At 37.4% G+C, this 21,962-nt stretch overlaps 5 protein-coding genes across 8 annotated transcripts; 1 reads left to right on the forward strand and 4 right to left on the reverse strand.

The window, feature by feature from the left end:
• Positions 1 to 1,789: 1,789 nt before the first annotated feature.
• LOC103419819 (protein root UVB sensitive 2, chloroplastic) lies at positions 1,790 to 5,234 on the reverse strand. 2 transcript variants are annotated; one of them, XM_008357909.4, is made up of 9 exons: positions 5,086 to 5,234; positions 4,869 to 4,997; positions 4,262 to 4,350; positions 4,105 to 4,189; positions 3,738 to 3,797; positions 3,539 to 3,632; positions 3,336 to 3,433; positions 2,864 to 3,043; positions 1,790 to 2,607 (listed from the first exon to the last, which is right to left on the reverse strand). In XM_008357909.4, exons 1-9 carry the CDS (start codon positions 5,095 to 5,097, stop codon positions 2,020 to 2,022), a joined length of 1,335 nt encoding a protein of 444 aa, XP_008356131.3. In that variant the 5' UTR covers positions 5,098 to 5,234; the 3' UTR covers positions 1,790 to 2,019. The 2 variants fall into 2 exon arrangements, with proteins under 2 accessions (XP_008356131.3, XP_028958438.1); XM_029102605.2 differs by lacking the exon at positions 4,105 to 4,189 and having other exon boundaries at positions 3,738 to 3,778; positions 5,086 to 5,189.
• A 485-nt stretch (positions 5,235 to 5,719) lies between these two features.
• Positions 5,720 to 8,994, reverse strand: LOC103419820 (uncharacterized). Its single transcript, XM_008357911.4, has 7 exons — positions 8,619 to 8,994; positions 8,412 to 8,512; positions 7,465 to 7,565; positions 6,638 to 6,707; positions 6,408 to 6,435; positions 6,270 to 6,327; positions 5,720 to 6,115 (listed from the first exon to the last, which is right to left on the reverse strand). Exons 1-7 carry the CDS (start codon positions 8,635 to 8,637, stop codon positions 6,013 to 6,015), a joined length of 480 nt encoding a protein of 159 aa, XP_008356133.1. The 5' UTR covers positions 8,638 to 8,994; the 3' UTR covers positions 5,720 to 6,012.
• A 718-nt stretch (positions 8,995 to 9,712) lies between these two features.
• On the forward strand, positions 9,713 to 11,887 carry LOC103419821 (actin-depolymerizing factor). 2 transcript variants are annotated; one of them, XM_008357914.4, is made up of 4 exons: positions 9,713 to 9,933; positions 10,079 to 10,241; positions 10,697 to 10,962; positions 11,433 to 11,887. In XM_008357914.4, the coding sequence occupies exons 2-4, from the start codon at positions 10,209 to 10,211 to the stop codon at positions 11,581 to 11,583; spliced, it is 450 nt and encodes a 149-aa protein (XP_008356136.2). In that variant the 5' UTR covers positions 9,713 to 9,933; positions 10,079 to 10,208; the 3' UTR covers positions 11,584 to 11,887. The 2 variants fall into 2 exon arrangements, with proteins under 2 accessions (XP_008356136.2, XP_008356135.2); XM_008357913.4 differs by having other exon boundaries at positions 9,768 to 9,933; positions 10,229 to 10,241.
• A 61-nt stretch (positions 11,888 to 11,948) lies between these two features.
• LOC103419823 (inorganic phosphate transporter 1-4-like) lies at positions 11,949 to 14,570 on the reverse strand. The gene is made up of 2 exons (XM_029102607.2): positions 14,308 to 14,570; positions 11,949 to 13,765 (listed from the first exon to the last, which is right to left on the reverse strand). The coding sequence occupies exon 2, from the start codon at positions 13,715 to 13,717 to the stop codon at positions 12,164 to 12,166; it is 1,554 nt and encodes a 517-aa protein (XP_028958440.1). The 5' UTR covers positions 13,718 to 13,765; positions 14,308 to 14,570; the 3' UTR covers positions 11,949 to 12,163.
• Positions 14,571 to 15,410: 840 nt separating this feature from the next.
• Positions 15,411 to 19,475, reverse strand: LOC103419864 (inorganic phosphate transporter 1-4). Of its 2 annotated transcripts, XM_029102609.2 has the most exons (3): positions 19,382 to 19,475; positions 17,638 to 18,124; positions 15,411 to 16,922 (listed from the first exon to the last, which is right to left on the reverse strand). In XM_029102609.2, the coding sequence occupies exons 2-3, from the start codon at positions 18,057 to 18,059 to the stop codon at positions 15,728 to 15,730; spliced, it is 1,617 nt and encodes a 538-aa protein (XP_028958442.1). In that variant the 5' UTR covers positions 18,060 to 18,124; positions 19,382 to 19,475; the 3' UTR covers positions 15,411 to 15,727. The 2 variants fall into 2 exon arrangements, with proteins under 2 accessions (XP_028958442.1, XP_028958441.1); XM_029102608.2 differs by lacking the exons at positions 17,638 to 18,124; positions 19,382 to 19,475 and adding an exon at positions 17,365 to 17,398 and having other exon boundaries at positions 15,411 to 17,136.
• Positions 19,476 to 21,962: the final 2,487 nt, after the last annotated feature.

The raw sequence follows: 21,962 nt of genomic DNA on the forward strand, positions 1-21,962 counted from the left end.
AATATAATTCAAGGAACTTGTATATGTGATATGACGATGACTGCAACTTCAAACAAGTACAGAGATGACAAATCGTGGCACATGCACGTGTAATTAACATTAGGGTTAAATTTCTAATGCTCTGTTTAACTTGGACATTAGGACATTCAAATCACTTACGCCTGCATTTGAAACAATCAATGTTGGTGTTGCCAAATAAAGTAGTAGACAAATGTACACCAAATACGATATCGATCGATAAAAAAAGTAAGAAACTTAGATTGAGATGATAAATGATGCATTATTTTGACAAAGTTGCACTCCAACTTTTCTTATGATAAAGTGAATATTGAACCTCAACTTTTGACCCGTGTCAAGTAGCTAGCTTAATTATATATCTCCAAGTTACAAAAATATAAGAGAAGAGTGTGTGATCACACTTCTTTAGAATGTCAATAAACAGTGTTCATCATTTATCATATCAGATCACTACTGTTAACTTAAAAACTAATTAAGAATATAAAAGTATGCATGGGACCTGCAGATGCAAGGAAGGAGTGCATGTATTATATCAGCCGGCATGCATGATTGTATTTGTATCCACTGTCCACCGACTGAAGAATTTGAAGATGTTCAACTTCCTTGTAGGCTGGCTGGCCCTCACATATATCCAATGGAGTTACAGATGCCGTGTGTATGTGTGTCCGACCAGAAATCGGCAGCCATTACAAAACTGGAAAGTCTGCCCGAATTCAATTAATATATATATACGTCGGCGTTGTCTAGCTGTGAGAGATGTCTGTAAAAGCCAAAAACGCCAAAGAAAAAGGAAGATATGCTTTTTAATTTAATTTTTGAATAAAGTGAGAAGAAAATTTCAATGGCGTGTTATCCTCGTCACCGCCTTTTCTTTTCTACTCTTGGACTGAATAAATCGGCTACAATATTATATAGAATTTGTCAATTTGAGCACCAAAAATCACCATTACAAAAAGTGCAAATTAACCAAACCTTCAAGGCATCGAGGAGTGTATTGAGATAATAAGAGTGTAATATATATATATATATATATATATATATATATATATATATATATGAAGGGAGAAGGCAAAAATGATGAAACATTCATAATCCTAAAATTACTCTCATTAAATTTTCAAATAAAATAAGAAATTCACAACAAAAAAAACCCACTTCTGTAAATAACTTTATTTTTAATTTTTAAATGTATTATTATTTGTTTTTCTGTTTTGTATTATTTTTTAAATGTATGTTGGATAACTATTTTGTTTTTTTTTCCTTTCACTTTTTGTATTTGAGATATGAGAAAAATGTATAGGAGATGATGGATGTTGAAGGGCAATGAGAGGAGAGAATGAAGAGAGGGGATCCTCGTTGGATTCATTCTCTTTCTGAGAATCCTGGAGATCATCCAATCACATCCGTTCATCGTACATCGTGCGACCAGTTTTTGTTAGGTACTGTTTATATTCAATTTCAAATACAAAAATTTACAATGATTTCTGATTGAACAATATACGATAAACAAATGTGATTGAAAGATTCCCAAATTCTCACAAAGAGGAGAATGAAAACAAAATCTTAAAAGTGAAAACAACTTGAAATAAATTTTGGTTTTTTAATTTTAGTTTTCATTATGTATTCCATTTTTTTTTTGTACATTTTTACATCTATCATTCATACCATCATTCTTCCGCTCCACTCTTTTTCATCCATCTTTCCCTTATATAATTTTCTTCACATCTCAAGCACATAAGATAAAAACTAAAATCAAAATGATTATCAATCGAGACATAAAATATGTAGTGACCATTAAACTGTTTTTTCTGAGGAATGTGTTTAAACATAAGAAAAGTGGCCTGAATAAAAGTTTAGGGAGCAAATTGACTGTAAGGTACAGAGGTAAATAGGCAAAAACCTAATACGATGATCCTCAATACAACTGAAGTTCGCTACTTCTATAAACATTTCGTGTCACAAAGTACCTGCTTTTTCCGATCCTATCCGTACCAAAGAATTTCAATATCTTGAAGAATTATTATCTGTAGCTACATTCGACCCCCACGAAAAACGGCTTCCTGTTCCATCGAGAAATCGATCGGTATGCCACCCCTTGGCCTGCAGTTCCGATACAAATGGACCAAATACGTCATTCATCTTCTCGTAAGCCTCTTCCAGTGCGCTTGAGCTCGGCACATGAAAAGACTTCTCTATATCTGCAGCGTATCCAGCAACAAGCCACCCTCTCAATGCGTCTTCACCGGTAGCATTTTGCTCCAATATCATGTCAACCCCTTTGTTTCCACGATTTAAAAGAAACTTTTCTTCGGGGAATATTTCTTTCAATTCACCAAGTTTTGAAGGCTTAATGACCTCGTGGAAAGACCTTCCCACTCTTACATTTCCGGCATCCTTTATGAGTCGCCCCGGGAATAGGAGGTCTTCCCGATACCTCAGGTCAGCCGGGCTTGATACTTTTCCTGTCTTAAGAAAATCAGCCACAATCATTGCAGTCCTCTGTGGATTCAATGTGTTGATAGGAGTTGCCCGCATTTCTTCAATAACACAGTATACATGCACCATTGAAAGAAGAGGCCCAACAACCATCTGCAACAAGTTAAAGATCATTAGAATCTATTTCCTTCAAAAGGAAATTAGAAATTCACAACTACCGTACGAAACAAATTCAGAATAACACACATAACGCAATATTCACTGCTGTCATAACACACGAGGTGATGCAAACCTGTTTTTAACTCTTAGTTTGAAAATGGGTTTTTGGCGCAATTACGAACACAATAGAATTAAATGATGAGGCTGAGTGGTAAAAATTGAGAGTTACACAGTGAATTATATCCACTACCTTTCCTTGCATAGACAAGCAGACAGTAGATGCTAATTGGATCCCTGCTCCTATTCCAATGACATTGAACACAGTTGAGATTGCCTCCCCTTTGGCAAACAGATCACTAAGATTGCCCTCTTTTGCAAAGGCCGAATAAATTGGTAATCTTGTTGCTCTCGCTGCAACAACTGCCATCCCCTGTTAACTTCAAAGGTGAAAATCCTAAAGAACAATCTATAAAATTATATTTTAGGATTGGAGAAGGGACTCAAACGTTACACAGACATGGTACTAAATACAAAGACAGTAAAATAAATTTCAACGACAAGTTTACCTATTACTTCAAATAAAACATGAAATCAGAAAAAGGAAAAAAAAAAAACCTAATGTTTACCAGCAGTAAACAAATTATAATAAAAAATGAAAAAGAGAGGAGGATTTGAAAAAAGAAATTAATATACACATGTATGCATCTCTATGAAAACTATACCTTTGCAAAATTGCCTAAACCTGCGACTTGAAGAAAAAGCTGCGGACACAAAGGAGAAAGAACTTCCATGCCAGTGCCAAAGTCATAGAGCACGTCAGCTGCAAGGCGGAAAGCTTAATCTAATTAAAAATCTTCTAAAAGCATTAAAATCACTTCCCACCAAAAACATATAGTTAGATAAGAATTAAAGCTCCCAAACAGACCCAAAATTCTCCAACGTTTAGGCTCAGAATCCATTCTTGCGCCCAGATTGCTACATATAATCTTTCCCATGTGCTGCATCCCATCCTTTAGAACCTGCATGTCAAATATAAGGAATTTGATGATATCTGAAAATGGAAGTGATCCGAGTCATGATTTAGTTGCAAGTGATCTTATACTCTTAAAAAATTGAGAACTTACCCAGCTTACAACAGTTGCCTGTGCAGGGGTTGGTCGCAAGCCTGCAGCAAATAGGAGTGACTGTAAAGGAAGTAAGAGTGCAGCCCATGGCCCAAATTTCAGTTGTCATTAAGATTTCTTATTTTAGGGTGGGGTGTTGGGAAGACAGAGAATATGAACATCTGTAGCTTATATGAGGAATCGTTGCTCAAGAATTGTAGCAAATAAATACATAGTATATACTATATAAGCATACGGAGAAATGTAAGCACAAAAAGCAACATATAAAAGGTCCAAGGTGCAATATTGACCAGAAATCATTGGGTATTTCCATGCAAGAAATATAAATATTGATTTTAAATACATTGAAGGTATCAGAAAAAAGGACCTGAGTTGAAAGCACTGAAAGGGCTGCACTGGTTAAGTGCTGCAGTGCCCGGAATTGTGTGTATCTGAGATATCCTTCATTTACACTTCACAAGTAAAAGGTACATGAGTAATTGAACGAATTTATGGGCTCTCAAAAGGAATAAACCAATACTTACCTATATGGATATCCCGAGGGAAAAAATTTATTGACAAACGAGTCACCGACCTTACGGAATACTGGCCTCGAATCATCAAGAATCTTCACCTGCAGAAAACTCAATGCAGTTAAAGTAGTTCAACTAAAGCAAGAACAAAATCAACCCACCACGCAAAAAACACACAGGACCACAGCTACTTCAACTAATCCTCTTTCCATTTCCCAAAACCCGAATTCCCACCTGGTTCCCAATTCCCATTTTTACAATGGCTATGCACGTATTTTGGCCAAAATTCTAAGACATTGTTGAAAAGAAAAACTACACCTTCTTTGATTTCCACACTATGTTTATTTCAAAACAGATCTCTCTCTCTCTCTCTCTCTCTCTCTCTCTGCCCATTTACACTAAAATCAAACCCAGCAACCCAACACTCAGTGACCGACTTGCATTGCCATTTGACCACAAAGTCCCCAACTTTTCACCAAATTAACAAGAACCCCTAGCTCAATCAACCCAAATTGGAATTTCAGTCAAGGGTGCATCGGCAGCTAAAACTACCGCGTACCCAGCAGCACCCAGAAGTGAATACGCAATTTAAACATGGGGAATAAGATGAACAACTTACAGAAAGTTGACCCGTGGGGTCAAACTCGCAACGGTAGGAGACCGACTCGGAAGTTTCAATCCAGTACGCCGGCACCTCAGGAGGGGCTGGAGCTTTATCTGGCTCCTTCTTCTGCATCTTTATCTTCTCCTATTGAATCACGAATGAAAAAAATGTATGATAAAAATATATACGTACATGTGTATGTATAGGTGTATGTATAGGTGTAGGGACATACCAGCAAGTTCATGGGAGGGGGAAGAGGAGGAGTGAAATGGGTAACGGTGCACAAGGGGGATAAGATTTCGGCGGCAGAATCGGGAGGGCCAAATATCTTGGAAATAGTATTCAAGGATCATGAGGCGCTAGCTAAACGGTGTCGTATTTGTTGGAAGAAAGTCCAGGTGGACACATTCCAATACTCTTTTAAGTTTATCTTGTGTCATCGCGTGTTTTAACTTGATACTACCGTTATTATTGTGTAATTGAGTTGAGTTACCGATGCCACCTTGATGTCCAGTTGAATGTACGTTTGTTTGCTCATCTTCATGTAGTTATTTTATCAAATTATTACATTCGGTTGTTAGTTTGTGATTTGCAAGTAACGAGAAAACACATTAATGGTAAGAAGCCCAAACATATTCCACGATTGATTTTATTTGGAAACGAGCATTTACAAATGCACTTAGCCGAATCTTTGCTTAATGAATCACAATCCTCTCGTATCTTAACCATTTGAGTTGCAAGCCAATTGTTATCGCTTTCTCGTGTCCAATATTTTTTACAATAAATTTGACAGCAACCCAATTTCTCAAGTAAAAACTTGATGGCACGATGCAACCTTGTAAGATGGAAAACAAATCAAAACAATGTTGCAAGATTGAAAACAATATTTCTCATGAAATTTGCTTCCTATTTGAAGTTTCACATTTGTTCAAGTAACAAGATCTCTGCAGAAATAACCAAAATCTTAAATACTATCAGGACTCGGGTGTAATACTTACGGCCTGAGATAAGATTAATTACACAAGTGAAAAGGGGGGTTTTGCTTGCCTGAGAGGCATGGCTTTCGACAATCACAAGATTTCTCAAACGAAAGCGCTTGGACCCAGCTCTTGCTCGCGTAGAGCTCATATGGAAAGGTAAACCATAAGTTCCCCATTCACTATGACATCTCAGCATCATCTTCATAGTCGTAATCTTGTTCGCTTGAAGGTCTGATTCTCTTCGCGTCCCTCGGTGCAGGTCTTCCCTTCTTTGGCTTTCCTCTGTGACATAAGTTATATATTTCAGACAGTGATGCAGGAGATAGAGCCTCAAAGATAAATGGTGACAATTGATAAAATCTGTTTTCCAGCTTTGGTAAAGCTTGAGTAGAACTTTTAACATGCCACTTAACACGTAGAGAAATAGTGTACTTACTGCCCATTCCCATATATACCGCCTTTGGACCGACCTGGACCAAAGTCTGATCTCCCATCTGCAATAAACACAAAGGGGCAAAACAATGAATAAAAATTGCGGAGACTGTTGTTGCGTATTTGCCAATATAAGCTTTACCATCCCGTGCAGCCGCAAGTTCCTCAGCCTGAGAAGATAGAAGAGAAACTATGAACATCGGTTTACATGTTTCAAACAATTATTTATCAACGTCAATCCATACACACAGTCAATTGTGGTTTGAAATTTTAGGTCCACATTCACTTGCATGAATGTACTGATAATGCGCAGATGACATTAAATTACAACAACAAAAGATGAAGAGGAATTTAAATGTTTAGAATACTTACTGCTGGTGATGTGACAGAAGATAATGAAAACATCCTATCTTCAGGCTGAAATTTCCTAGACCGCTTCAAGCTGCAGTCAAAAGGTTTGAAGAATTCCATTCCATTAATACGTATCCGAAATCCAAACATGAAAACTTTGTGCACATAACGCAGAAAACATCAGTGCTGCATGCTTGATTTAATATAACTTGCATGTGCCATGTGGAATCTTATGTAATGAAAAATCTAACTGGATATATAGATTATTTAGGGGAAATGTGCTGTATGAACATTCAATTCAGATGCCATCAGAGCAATGAGTAACGGCCAAACATCTCCCAGCTAAATCATGTCTCTGACATAAAGTAGGCTTGCCCGAGTTATAATTCAAGAATATAATCTATCCAAAAGCGCCTAATATCATATGCAGAGATAATCATTCCATGGATATAAACTCAATATGCGAAACCAAACGTCATTTTGTGAGTTTTTGTCTATAGATAATGGGGATCACTAGATGAGCTAATACTAACGGTTTTAGTTGCCAAAAGTGGTCAGTGAAAGAACCCTGCTAGCAAGAAAAAGATTGCTTGGAGGAATAACTCAACAGGTTACATCAGAAAGGAAGAGAACCAGAGAGAAATTGAGTAATCGGAGTATTCAATCATGAATAAGTAGCCACAGTACAAAAGAACCAGTTCTTCATGGGAAATAAAGTAGATTGTTTTAGACTATCACGCAAACACAGAAGCTCCATAGGCAAGAGTTAACTAAGAACGATAACCCTACATAAGAGTAAAAAGAAAAAAAGTGAAGCCAAAGGAAATGATATATTAGCTAGTTCTTACAGGTTAGTGTTCTTGGATGATGATAGAAACCCTTCAAAACCTTTTAATACATTTCCACATTGAGTTGGATCCTGCAGATAACTAGTCTCCAAATCATAGACCTGCATTGTAAGAAAACATTAGTTCCAGTAAAGAGACGCATCAAATACGCAGCTCAGCTGCAACTACAACAAGACATAAAAGAACTTTTCCATCCGTAGCTTGTGCTGCATTTCGATTCTAAACTGTGGACCAAACCAAAAGGAGAAAGAAAACAATTACAATCAAAACTCCCGTGGCAACATAACCAAGAAAAACTTACCTATCACGGGCGTATACACTCTCTCTCTATCTCTCTCATCACATGCTTATACACTCATTTCATGTAAGTTTTTCTCCATTAAGACACGAGACAGAAAAGGGCTTTATTCTTTAAACATACCATACAAACCAATTAATTTTTACTACACTAATTTGCATACATTTGCATCCATAGCTTCTGCTGCATTTTGGTTCTAAACTGTGGACCGAACCAAAAAGAGAAAGAACGAAACTACAGACAAATTTCCATAGAAGGATCATTAAGACGAGAAACGCTTACCTGCCACAGGCTAACCTACAGTTACATGTCACATGACAAGGAAGATAAATACAAAAAGGGGTTACACACCCGTTTTATGTAAGTTTTTCTTCATAACGATTTATAACACAATAAAGAAAAAGCTTAGTTCTTAAACCATAATGACACACATTTCTGATTTTCTATACAAGACCAATTAAAATCATTTGTGTACCCCCCCACCCAAAAAAAAAAAAAAAAAAAAAGAGAGAGAAAGCTATATCCCCAAAAATGACCTCTAACTAATTAACCCAAAAGCCAAAAAACTCATTAACCAACCCTGAATAAAAGAATAATAAAAATTAAATTAAATTATTTAAGAAATAAATAAATAAATAAAAATTTGAACCTGTTTTTCAATCCCTCGGAGTTCATCTTGAAGCTTGGCTCTCCTGCTCAGAAGAGAAGCGAGCATTACCGACGGATTATTGCTCGGCGCTTTTTGCGCAGCTAAAAAATTAACACAAAATAAAAAGAAATCAAATTTTCATTGATAATAAATTAAAGATCAAATTTTTTCAATTATTTTTTGGAAGAAGAAAATCCCGACGCGTACCTTCTGAATCCATTTTCATCAGGGAATCGTTTCGCAGCTGCCCAGGAACCAAATTTCGCAAAACCCAAAAAACCCCAAATTTTTAGGGCACAAAATTTTCGATCCAGGAAAGGAGTCGATGTTTCGGGTTTGGGTTGCGGATGCTCCGGCTCTTTGTTGGTGGAGAGCTCGTGACATTTTCACACTTAAGTAAAAATACTATTTGGGATTGGGAACCACACATGTACACAAATTTTATGCGTTTTTCCTTTTTTGAAAGGTGCTATTGCATATAAAAGGACAATTATTATACTTCAAACATTTAATTATATATTTTTTATAAAAATATTTTTTTTCTTAAATAAAAAATTTAGAGCATCAATAACAACTTTAATATAGAAATACAGTGCAATAAGAACATAGTCAAAATAGAGTTAATTTTTTTTTTCTTTAACCATTTTTTAGCATCAAAGAGATGGATCCTATGTGGACATGAATAGAAATACTAGCCGGCTAAAAACATAAAAATAAAAAATAAAAATAAAAATAACAAAGTTATGTCAGTCATGACATCTCTTGATGATCCCCCATGAATTATAAGAAGCTTATGGTATGGTGGTACGGCAAGAATGCCATAAAAATAGGTTTTATAATCATTATTGTAGAACTTCACGAAACGAAATCGTAAGTAAGAACTCATAAGTTTTCCTAGAAAATGCAATCCGAAGTTTATTTCTGTGCCAAAAAATCACGCCCTTCAAGCAACATAGATTTTCATACATACTGTCTGTTGCAGTCTATTTTTTTGGATCAAATGATTATTTAAATTACTCTAATTTATGTTTTTTGGATAAGGTAGTTATCTAAATTACTCTAATATGTAGTTATGAGAAAGGAGAGATCAAAATTCGAATATGAGGAGAAGAATGCAACGTAAACGCCACAATAGTGCTAGTTGAAGCTGATTGCAAACAGTCAATGTGAAATTAATTTCCAGTGTAAATGTAAGTTTTTGTTTCTCATCAATAAAAAAAAACATACTATAACCAACTGAACTAACTTACATTTTTCATAATTCAAACGAAAATATGGACCGTAAGTTGCATAATAATAGATTTGTCTTGGCAGTAACAAAAGGTAGAGTCTGTCTCCTGTACGTGGCGAGTGGATAACGATGTGTATGCAGCGTGGACGGTGGTGGAGGGCAGTCCCTCCCTGAATCCCTGGTCCCCAAATTCAACGTCGGCAATTTGCTTGCAAGCAAAGCGTTAGTCTCACGCAGCACCATCGCCATGTGTGCGTATCTTTCAGCACCAGAGAACCTCACAGCAAAAGGGTACGTATCTTTCTACCTTTCTATTTTTCTTCCCATTTCCTTATTCTTTTTCTAGACCGCAGAAAAAAGGAAGAGAATATTATGTAGTTTATTAAGTTGATTTTCTTTTTCGATGTTTTGACTGGTACAGTTCGGTTCGTTTCAGATTTCCTATTTGCTTATCTTTTCTTCTGCATGCCTCATTGGTTCAAATATCTCTTTAGCTGCTAGCCTTCTCTGAATAATCTGTTCGTTCTTGTTCTTGATCAAACTTTCTCTTTGGACTTGAGATTTTCATGGCTGCAATGTCTTTCAAAGGGCTCGGTCGGGTACTCTCTCTCTCTCTCTCTCTATGTTGGTTTTTGAAGCTTGGTTGGTTTGGTTTAATTGTCGGTTTTTGTTTAGTGTCTTAATTTTATTCAAGAGCTCAAGATTTTGTGTCAAATCCCATGTTTCTGTAAAGATAATTCAGTTTGATGTTGCTTCGGATGAACCCGATTCATTGTATATAATATCTATCTAGTTGGTTCTCAAGGAACTTTCTGCAGACATGAGTTAAGCTAGTTAATCAGCGCAGTATTCCTGCACCATATTCGGTATCCCTCCTTATAAATCAGAGTAGTTTGGAATATCGCTGTGTGATCCTTCATAGTCCTCAACTTCTCAGCGACCAAACAGAGGATAGATGTCTAGGCAAAATAGTTACTAAGCTTTCCTTAGTATTGGGTTAAATTATATAACAGAATTGGTTTTTTTTTTTTTTTTTTTTTTTTGTGTTTTCCAGCCAAATGCTTCATGTGCCATGGGGGTTTCCGATGAGAGCAAGAACACTTTCATGGAGCTCCAGAGGAAGAAAGTTCACCGCTATGTGATATTCAAGGTTGATGAGAAGAAGAGGGAGGTTGTAGTTGAAAAAATTGGCGGTCCGGCGGAGAGCTATGATGATTTTGTGGCAGCTTTGCCGGATAATGATTGTCGATATGCCGTATATGACTTTGATTTCGTAACTTCTGAGAACTGTCAAAAGAGCAAGATCTTCTTCATCGCATGGTTAGTTTTTGCCCTTAATCTCTTCACCATATGATTTATGTATAGACTATCGAGTCACTATTAGTCCCGTTAAACGATCATTCTCAAATCCAGACGCAGATTATGTTAGTTGGCCAGATCATTGTGTTTCTTCCTGGCACCCAAGTTCGAAATCCCGCTCCCCATAGATTAGACTAGTCTAGTACAATGGAGGAACAATATCACAAATTCTGATCCAATTCCAAAGCTGCAATTTTCAAATACCTGCAGTTATTTGCAAATCCATGATTTTTTTATATAAATCATACATAAATTTGCATTTGCACCCTTGATTTTGTATCCAGTGATGATCCTTTCATACAAAATCAGTGGTGCAGAATACTATTGGTTCAAATTTTAGGCCTAAAAAACCAAAACTTGCGTGAGCTTGGAAATCCAAATACTTGTTCTATCTTGTGCTAATTCATGATTATTTATATACTAATGCTCAGGTCCCCTTCAACCTCTCGAATCCGTGCGAAGATGCTCTATGCCACATCTAAAAACAGGTTTAGGAGGGAGCTGGACGGTATCCACTACGAGATTCAGGCTACTGACCCAACAGAGATGGATCTTGAGGTGCTCAAAGACCGCGCCCATTGAACCGTCTCTGCAGTACTAAAACACATGTTCCTCAGTCAATCAAAGTCTCTAGGGTTCTGCAAGTTTGTTCTGCTGGCTTCACCATGTATAGAACCCGTTACCAGCACAAAACTGCATTACTGTTCCTCGAATAAACTGGCAGGTGAGTTAGCTGGTACGAAAAGTATGGTTTGATGTTATCTTCTTGCTTCAAACTTTAATTACCTTTAGGTGATGTAAACCCCGAGAATTGTTGCTCTATACATTTGGTTTCGTATGGATTTATGTTTGCGGAGCAAGAAATGCACAACCAGTCATTGATTTATTGGTCTTGAACAAATTCATAACCCGAAATATATGCTTAATAGTCAATGTAGTCGGAAAGATAAGCGAAGATCAACCATGAACTTTAATACAAAAACAACTACAAAAATACAGAAAAGAGTATGCGGTTTCTACTTTAATGTAATACATAATGATATAGAGACCGAAACAGAGAAAAATGAAAACTTATCCTAAAAAATTGCTCCATTTGTAGATGAACAATAGAAACTCCCTTCTAGTCTATGTGATCTAGGGCTGCTTTCGATCTCTTACTTCCTTAGTTGTGTTCGTTGCTTTCGCCAGACAGTTCCTCCAAAGATTTTCCTTTCGATTCAGGTACAAAGAACGTAAATAATAAACCCAAAAAGTTGATCACACCCAACATAATAAGTGAGTTCTTGACCCCTATACCAGCAGGAAACCCTGCTTCTGCCTTAGCCTTGTCCTGCGGTTGCGCCAAGAACAAGAATCCGAATGCACCCACCATTGCCCCTAACTTTCCGGCTGCTGCAGATATGCCATGGCAAGTTGACCGCAGTCTAGCCGGGAAAATTTCAGCTGGCACCACAAATGTAGTAGCATTAGGTCCGAAATTTGCAAAGAAGAAAGTCAGTGAGTAGAATACCACAAACCCTATCAAGTGATGTGTCCAATAATCGTAGAGAAATGCCAATACAAACATGAACACTGTCATGAAGAAGAATCCCATCATTTGGATTGTGAATCTTCCGATTTTATCAATGAAGGCTACAGTGAACCAGTATCCGGGTACAGTACTGCATAGGGCGATAAGCGTTTGTGCCCTTGCAATTCTATAAACCTCTGAAACGGCATTCAAAGTTTTAGCATTAGGAATCCATCCAATGGCGCTGAAAATGTCTTTCTGAAACAGATTTTGGCTATAAAATGCAATGTCAAGCAAGAACCATGTGCTTGTGGTTCCAAGCAAGTGGAGTCCATGGCGGTGCATAAACTCCTTAGAGAATAAACCGAAAGATTTCACAGTTTCCTTAGGCAACCTGACGGGTTCAGGTTCTATGTCAACCTGCAATACTTTTCCCATATCAGCATTAGCCTGGTTGACATCTTTCGCAACAAGCGCTGTGTAACGGGCAGTTTCTGGCATCTTTGAGCGCGAGTAGTAGGTTAGAGCTGCCGGAAGTGCTCCAACCATTAGAATGATTCTCCAAAGGTAGTCTGCTTGTGGGACAGTTGAACCAACTGGATCAACTTCATAAGATGGAGCCTTGAATTTGGCCTCAAAAATCGCAGAGATGAGCATTGCAAACAACCCTCCTGCTAGAATTCCAAACCCCTGCATGGCAAACACCGCGGCAACAAAGGCACCACGAGTCTTTTTATTTGCGTATTCAGACATTATGGTGGCGGAAAGAGGGTAGTCACCACCAATGCCGAACCCTAGCCAGAACCGAAAGAAACAAAGCGTGGTCATTACAGACTTCGCGGTGTGCCCAAAGGAGAGCGCGGAACCAATGGAGCATATGATCATGAGCATAAGTGTCATGCCATACACTTTTTTTCTCCCCATTTTGTCACCAAGCCAGCCGAAGACCACTTGCCCTGCCAATGTGCCAACAAGCGCCACGCCATTGACAGCTGCTGACACATTTGGAGGCAATGTGCCTGGTTTTGGTGATCCTTCAACGTGGTAATATATGCGGCCAAGCAATTTGGTGACGAGGGATATGCAGAAGAGATCGTATGCGTCGGTGAAGAATCCCATTCCGGCGATTACGATTGTGGTGAAATGGTACCATTGTGTTTTTGCAGTGTCAAGTGCACTGAGCACATGCAGTTGTTCCTTGGCCATGGATTTAGCCTTGCTTGGTTTGATCTCTCTCTTGCAAACTCTATTTCTCTGGTTCATCAATATGCAAGAACACAAACGGTAAGATTACATTTCCATAACACTGTATGAATAAAGAATGATTTAAATGTGAATTTGATTGATATAAACACAGAAGATTAAAACACAAGAGTTTCACATTTCTTGAAGAAACTTAAAATAAGTCGGAAAAATTCACATAAAGAGGATATAACTAATTGTTCCCGGAAACTATACGTGCAAGACGTTCATTCTTTAGTAAACAACGGATGTGCATTGATACTGCTGAAAATCCGTCAACATGTTTGTACGTTTTGTTACAGACAATGATATTGACATATTATCAATGACATATCAACACTCTGTTGATTAATAAAGAACATGCATCAGTTCCATAGCCAGACAAATAATTCTTCATATATAATTGAAAGATTGCATTGTAAAACATAGGATGAGACCAAAATAATTCCTAGAATTAATTTATAAAAATTCAACAATGGTAAATAAAATATGAAAAACATGCAGCTTCATCAAGAAGAAACAAGAACATGCATGCATAGAGTTTTTTTCCTAACCTGGATCTTCTCTCTCAACCTAGAGAGAGAGAGAGAGAGAGAGAGAGAAACTCCGACTCCAACTCCGACTCCGAGAGATCTAGAGAGAGGGGTAGGTAATAGGTTATGCTCTAGGGGAAGCAGGGAATGAGAATTTATAAGGGAAGGGCGCGTCGCCGAGCAACCGGAATATTACAATGGCATATTCTTCCCCTCCATTTTAGCTAGCTGTTGTTTCTCTGCAGACCCTTCTGTTCAACAAACTCAAGACATCTTTCAGCGGTATATTCCGAATGTCCGAGAATTTCTAGTAGAAACCAGTAGTAGCCAAAACCGAAAACAGTTCCATATACGTTACCAGAACGCGTATTTCCACAGTTGTCCAATTTCTATATTTAGTTTTCAAATTTGAGGTTGAAATTTTTGACATAAATGGTACGTAATATATACTTTGGTGAAGGAATTAAATTCCATATAATCTGAGGGGATGGAATATATGTCCTAACTGCTATGCTAGCTAGCTGGAGGATCGTAAAAGATTTCATTACAAGATTCATTTCTGATTTGGGGGGAGATTTTCAGGTAAAAGTAATCAATAATTTCTCAATGATTTGGAGACCAAAAGCAAAGAAATTATAGAATGATGGTAGAAATAAATGGATTAATGGAACAGTGTGCCGAGTGTACGAATGTACGAACACCCTCTATATTAATTTGGAAAGTAAAAAAGTTCCAAGTTTTTGAATCCTCAATCACGTTGAGAAGAAAAAATGTACATGACACATGTTCTATTTGACTCCTTTTAAGTGTTACAAATATAAGATTTCTATTAAATATAAGGAATATAATATTAAATTTTCTCCTCGTAATCGTATTGTCGAGATTTCCTTAGAAAAAATAAAGAAAAATAATATCAATGAAACCTGAGTGGCAGGAGTTCTTGAGTGTGAATGATTGTGCATATTATACGTTTATCTCTATTATTACGTGACTACGACTACGATCTGATACGGGACATACTCTGAACAGTGAGTGGACTAGCCACTCTGCCTTAAGAGAAAATACGCAAATCTACCTAACCCCCCAAAACAAATTCGACTTTCACATTGAGAAACAGAAAACAGTTGATGATTCACTTCTACTTTATATACTCAATACCATTTAGTCACAGCTGCGGAGAGAAACATGGGTACCCTAGTTTTGATCATACACGCGACACCGTAGATGACAGTTTGAAACACAAGACCTCAGGTTCAAAGATAAACGCTGACGCTTTACGTACACACATGTTATACATGGAAAATGCACACTTTATCTGGCATCCTTTGTAAAAGCCAGGACATAGACTCATGGAATACCACAAAGGATGAAATACCCCTCCCCAAAATGAACTACAGGCTTACATTACAACATTATTTTCTGCACTGCTTATAGATCCAACCTACACAACTGGAACTGTCCTGTTGTTATAGTTTGATTGCTCCAACTCCACTGTCCCGGTTTCGCTTTCTTCTTCGTTCTCACCCGACATCTCCTCCAACGACCTCCCATTCGATTCAGGCACCAAGAAAGTGAACAATATCCCCAAGAAGTTGACCACACCCAACACAAGGAGCGAGTTTTTAACCCCGATGCCTGGAGGGTACCCTGCATCTGTCTTGTTCTTATCTTTGTTCTGAGCCAAGTACAAGAACCCGAATACACCAACTATGGCGCCAAGCTTCCCGGACGCAGCTGAGATTCCATGACACGTAGACCGGAACCTAGCTGGGAAAATCTCAGCCGGCACAACAAATGTGGTTGCATTAGGACCGAAGTTCGCAAAAAAGAAGGTCAATGCGTAGATCACTACGAACCCAATTCGGTTGTCCTTGTGAGTCCAGTGATCGTAGGGAATAGCCAGTGCAAACATGAACACTGTCATGAAGAAGAATCCCATCAATTGAATTGCAAATCTTCCAATCCTGTCAATGAAAGCTACCGTAAACCAGTAGCCAGGGACAGTACTGCACAATGCAATAAGAGTTTGGGCCCTTGCGATTCTGTAGACTTCTTCAATAGCATTCATCGTCTCTGCAGGAGGAATCCATCCGATCGCACTGAAAATATCCTTTTGGAACAGATTTTGGCTGTAGAATGCAATGTCAAGTAAGAACCAAGTGCTTGTTGTTCCAAGCAAGTGAAGTCCATGACGGTGCATAAACTCCTTGGAGAACATAGCAAATGCATTAGCAGTCGGCTCAGCCCTCTGGGGTTCTGCTTCAATTTCTACCTGCAGAACCTTTGACATGTCGGATGCAGCCTGTCTCGCATTCTTTGCAACGAGGGCGGTGTAACGGGCAGTTTCAGGCATCTTCATGCGCCAGTAGTAAGTCATTGCAGCTGGGATTGCTCCTACTATCACAATAATCCTCCACAGATAGTCCGCTTGTGGAACGGTTGAGGCAAGTGCATTGACCTTATATGTTGGAGCATCAAAATTGGCATTAAACGCGGCCGAACAGATAATAGCAAATATCCCACCAGCTAAAATTCCAAACCCCTGCATGGCAAAGACCGCGGCAATGAAAGCTCCCCGAGTCTTCTTGTTAGCATACTCAGACATGATTGTGGCAGAAAGAGGGTAGTCACCGCCAGTGGCGGATCCACAGTGGGGTCGTCGGGGTCGCACGACCCCTTGGAAACCATGGAAACAACCTTGAAGCTCCCATATGCGACCTCTTGGAGCTGGGGTCGTCGGAGTCGGAGGCACGCCAACTGTTCGACAAAAGCCCTGAACGAAAACTGGGCAGGAAGAGGAAGAAGAAGCAGCCCAGTCAAATGAGCTTGGTTGTGTGCTTGGTTGCATGCCTGTTTTTGTCAAGTGAATGATATTTATACATGCTACTTTTTATAACTCTATCCAGTTTAATTGGTCTTTCTGATAAAGAAATGATAGGGGTTGGAGGAGTGCTATATGAGAACGAGAACATTAAGAAGATACGGAAATTAATTTGAAACATCAAGCTGTCAGGGAAAGCAAAAATTTGGATACGCCAGTAACAAGACAATAAAAGAGGAAGTTTAAGTGAAACTTACTTGCATGAATCCACATAAACGAATTATGATGTGATTTATGCCAGAATCTTGGGTCAGTCCCTATACTTTATTATTGTTCCATGCACAGATTAATTCGACACTGCACCAAACGCCCGACTAATGGAGTTAGTACTATCCGACGACTATTTATTTTATCCGACTGAAATAGTCAATACAGTCCGAAGTACCAAACGAGGCTAAAAAAAAATTTCGCGCTGCGCGCGCTATGACCCCATAAACATTTTTTCCTGGATCCGCCACTGGTCACCGCCAATACCAAACCCTAGCCAGAACCGGAAGAAACAAAGCGTTGACATAACGGTTTTTGGGTTATGCTCATATGAGAGACCTGAAGCAATAGAACATATGACCATAAGCATAAGAGTCATTCCATAAACTCTCTTCCTTCCCATCTTGTCACCAAGCCAGCCAAAGAAGCGCTGGCCTGCTAAGGTTCCACAAAGCGCCACACCATTTACGGCGGCTGACACATTCGGAGGCAATGTCCCGGGCTTCTCTGCGCCTTCAACGTGGTAGTATATGCGGCCGAGCAACTTGGTCACCATAGAAATGCAGAAGAGATCATATGCATCTGTGAAGAATCCCATTCCAGCAATGATAATTGCAGTGAAATGGTACCATTGTGTTTTTGCTACATCAAGTGCATTGAGAACCTGTAATTGCTCATTAGCCATGGCTAAGCTAGCTTTTACAAATTCTCTCTCTCTTCTCTTTCTTTCTCACCAGCTTTTTTTTTTATCTGCACAATTTGAAGAGTGAGAAAATGAAAAAAATATTTATCGTGCGGAAGCGGCAAGTACAACGTAAAATATTCGAACAATAATATAGCAACACAACATTAACAGTTGGTCATACGTTGAAAATTAAATTTTGCCTCACCTAGAATTCCAGGTTCAACCAATTCACTTTATAATTTCTGACTTTTCAAAATTTTTTGTCACTAATTTATCACATCACAACATTAACTAGAGAAAAAGAATTCTTATAAAGGATACTATAATGAAATGCTATGGAGACTTTTTCAAAAATAGGATTCTTCATGTACTATCTTTCCTTTTATGTTTTTGGCATAAAACTTTATATGTTGTTACAAAAATTGATGTTAAATTGAAAAGTGACAAAAAATTCATGAAGAGTTAACACTTTAAGAGAGTTTTTTTAAGTATTTCTCTAACTAATTACACAGTCCAAAGAAATTTTATTTGCCACCCCCCAAAAAAAGGGACCATTTTATTTGAGCATGAAAAAGTGAAATGATCTTCTGAAACTAGCAAAACTTCCATGACTACTGGAAAAGTGGAGGAAAAGACAAATAATGAACTCTGCCTCATTCTACCACTGAAGAGGTTTTTGTTTTTTTGGCCAGATTTCTAAGTGAGAAAAGCTCTGGTGGGCATTTGGACAACGTCGCCTGTCGTACTTTGCTTTCAATTTCATATTAATTTCACTCGGCGCGAGAGTTGTCGTACACAAATTTTTGAAGCTTGAACTAGGAAAATCACGTTCAAACTGCCCCACACAAGGGACAAGGATTGTCTACTCTCCATTTTCGGTGTCCTTTCTGTGCCCTCTTGTTTGTGTGGTCACGGTTAAGCTACATCAACATTTTATATTACTATTCATTTTTGTCTTATTATAACTATAAAAAAATAATATAAAATGTTAACGTGACTTAACCGTGACCATACAAAACAGGAGGGCACGAAAAGAGCAACGGAAGTGGAGAGCAGACAATCCTTGTCCCTACGCAAGTAGACAAACACATAACCTACTGAGGATTTAATAGAAGTCTCAAAGTATCTACCAAACCATTTAAAACCCCACTCACTTCACACTTTACACTTTACACTATGCACTTTGAGCTTGCAACTTGCATGCATGGAGAGATCAGCGGACTTAATTACAAGATCAACAACAATGGAAGCAAAAATTAAGCATAAACAAAGATGTTTAATATCTAATTAGATAAATTAATTGATTTAATTTGCAGACTAACCTGTTGGGAGCGAGCGAGAGGGAGATGAAGAAATTTGACGGTGAGACAAGGAAAATGAAGGGATGCGAATATTTATAGGCAACGGCAGCAGCCTCACACGAAGGAATTTCCACCGGCATTTTCCATTTTCTCCCCCGCGTCCGTTTTTATTTTTTCAGTCAACCGTCGCACCATGTTTCAAGTCTCACCTTGCCCACCTTCCCCGTCTTGCTCGACGATTTCGACACGTGGTCCCACTCTCTTTATTTATTTACTTCCTTTATTCTTTCATGAGCTGAACACATTGAGATATTGGCTACCAGTGCAAGTTGTTTTTAAATCGATTTACAGTCTTAGTTGCATGCAAATTGCCCCTCCTAAAATTGTTATCCAACAAGAAGTCACACTCTGTGACTAAAATAGAATAGTCTACGACTCAAAGCGTATGGAATGAATCGGTTGTTAAGACTTTTGAACGTTCCATTGTCATTTTCATGAGCCCCCCTAAGAAGGAATAAATTGGAAGACTCTTTTTAATACTATTTTTCACTCTTAATATTTTTTATCGTATCCATTTTATTTGTGTTCATTTAATCTAGCAGAGTGTTTTTGTTATTGAAATAACATAAATAAATATTATGAAAATAGTAAGGTCCGAGAAATTTTACTACTGGTAGATTGTCATGATGGTTAAATACATTATTTTTAAATGTGTCAAAGTTAATATCTTTTGCCTTTTTCAATTTACTTTTTAGTAGTATTCATTTTTACTTGTAAGTGAGATGCCTTTGATTCGAATATCGTAAATAACAAGTTTAATACCAATTTATTTTCTTGCTACTTAATGAAAATATATCATTCTGTAAGATAATAAAGTAGGAAAATTATTTGTAATACATGAATATAAAAATAAAAGGGTCAAAAAAAAAAATTTAGTAAGTGATACGGTTGTGGGGAAGTTTCTGATCACATACTAGGAATCAAATATTGGTCCCAATTAGTGCGAAATCTTTGAATTCTTTTACTAATACAGTCCAAATTTCAACATCTCCCTTGTTTGAGAGAAAACGGCAAACCTTTACCTTGAAGGCTTGAACGTTTTGAAAGGTTCTACTTTTTGGGGTGTGCCAGTTATCAATCATAGTCCTCATCCTAGATGTCAAGATTTTGAACCAAAAAAAAAAAAAAAAAAAAAGGGAAAGAATCCTAGATGTTAAGATTAAGATGTTTGTGGTCATGGACACTATTGTTTTTTTTTTTTCTTTTTTGGTAGCAAAAATATGATGAAGTGATTTTTTTTTTCAAAAAGTAATCCGCGTATATTTTTGCTCCTGTATAATTTTCATTTTCAATCTTGGTGAATTTGTATCTATAAAACAATTAAACACATTTAATCAAAGATCAAAATCATGCACCAATGGAGTGGAGGGGAGGGGTTTGGCTAAGGTTATTTCCAACTGAAGGGTCCAGAGGACCAGATGGTCGAAAATAGCCTGAAATCGTCTCCAACCGAGGGCTAGGTCAGAGGGCTCGTGGAATCTGAGAGGGCCCCATAGAATCTGAAAGGGCCAAAGGGTTGGAGGGCTGGCTGCATGCCTGAGGCTAGCCAGAAAAAACATTAATTCTGTCGGTTATAACCAATAGGAATGCTTAAGTTAAAATTCAAATGCAACGGCTATTTGACGTCAGCTAGTCGTTGCCGTTGCCTTTGATTTTTTATTTTTTATTTTTATAGTTTTATTATTTTTTTTATTTAGAAAATTTTTCCTATAACTTCTATTTTTCATTTTTTTAATTTTATTTTTTTCCTATAACTTTTATTTTATGAAAAATTTCAGTTTTTCCTATAACTTCTATTTCACAAAATTTGTTTCATTTTATTTTAAATTCTATTTTTTTTTTCTATAACTTCTATTTCACAAAATTTGTTTCATATATTTTTTTAAATTATATTTTCTTTTCCTATAACTTCTATTTCACAAAATTTGTTTCATATTTTTTTTTAAATTATATATTTTTTCCTTTAACTTCCTAAGCCATTATAAAACATTAAATTAAATTAAGTAACATGAACCAACATTAAACAATATAAAACAACATTAAATAACATTAACCAACATACAAATTATACAACATAAAAAAAACATTTAACAACATGAAACTTAAACAACATTTTTAAAAACATTTAACAACATAAAACTTAAACGCCTACTCCATGCTTCTTTTGGCCTAAAGATGTGCAATAAGATCTTGTTGTAGGTACTTGTTTGTGGCATGAGAACGTATCATTCTATAGCTCCTGATGTACTCATTTATAGAGATACTACCAGCTCTTGGATTGAAAGGCAAATTAAGCCCATCATATATTTTTGCACAAGCCCTTCTTGACCTATTTGGATATTCTTGGTCGTTATCAGACTCTCCGTCAATATACCCATCTCGCTTATCCTTCACTATCATATTGTGTAATATGATGCAAGACATCATGATGGAGTCCAAATTTTCTCGACTCCATCCTCTTGTCGATTTGTTGATGATCTTCCACCGTGCTTGTAGAATACCGAAAGCTCTCTCAACATCTTTCCGGTATGCCTCTTGGTGA

Source organism: Malus domestica, chromosome 05 (assembly GCF_042453785.1).
Source record: "Malus domestica chromosome 05, GDT2T_hap1".
In the NCBI taxonomy this organism is placed as follows: Eukaryota; Viridiplantae; Streptophyta; class Magnoliopsida; order Rosales; family Rosaceae; genus Malus; species Malus domestica.

Coding starts and splice junctions, on each gene's coding strand:
- LOC103419821 (XM_008357913.4), top strand. CDS start 9,890: ATGTGTGCGTATCTTTCAGCACCAGAGAACCTCACAGCAAAAGG. Junction 10,963..11,432: donor AAGATCTTCTTCATCGCATG/GTTAGTTTTTGC, acceptor ACTAATGCTCAG/GTCCCCTTCAACCTCTCGAA.
- LOC103419864 (XM_029102609.2), bottom strand. CDS start 18,059: ATGGCTAATGAGCAATTACAGGTTCTCAATGCACTTGATGTAGCAAAA. Junction 16,923..17,637: donor TTCTGGCTAGGGTTTGGTAT/TGGCGGTGACCA, acceptor TGGATCCGCCAC/TGGCGGTGACTACCCTCTTT.
- LOC103419819 (XM_008357909.4), bottom strand. Junction 3,798..4,104: donor TTTCAGTGCTTTCAACTCAG/GTCCTTTTTTCT, acceptor CTTCCTTTACAG/TCACTCCTATTTGCTGCAGG. Junction 3,044..3,335: donor GTTTAGGCAATTTTGCAAAG/GTATAGTTTTCA, acceptor TGAAGTTAACAG/GGGATGGCAGTTGTTGCAGC.
- LOC103419820 (XM_008357911.4), bottom strand. Junction 6,708..7,464: donor TCATCCAAGAACACTAACCT/GTAAGAACTAGC, acceptor TTTTGACTGCAG/CTTGAAGCGGTCTAGGAAAT. Junction 6,116..6,269: donor GGTATATATGGGAATGGGCA/GTAAGTACACTA, acceptor CTTATGTCACAG/AGGAAAGCCAAAGAAGGGAA.
- LOC103419823 (XM_029102607.2), bottom strand. CDS start 13,717: ATGGCCAAGGAACAACTGCATGTGCTCAGTGCACTTGACACTGCAAAA.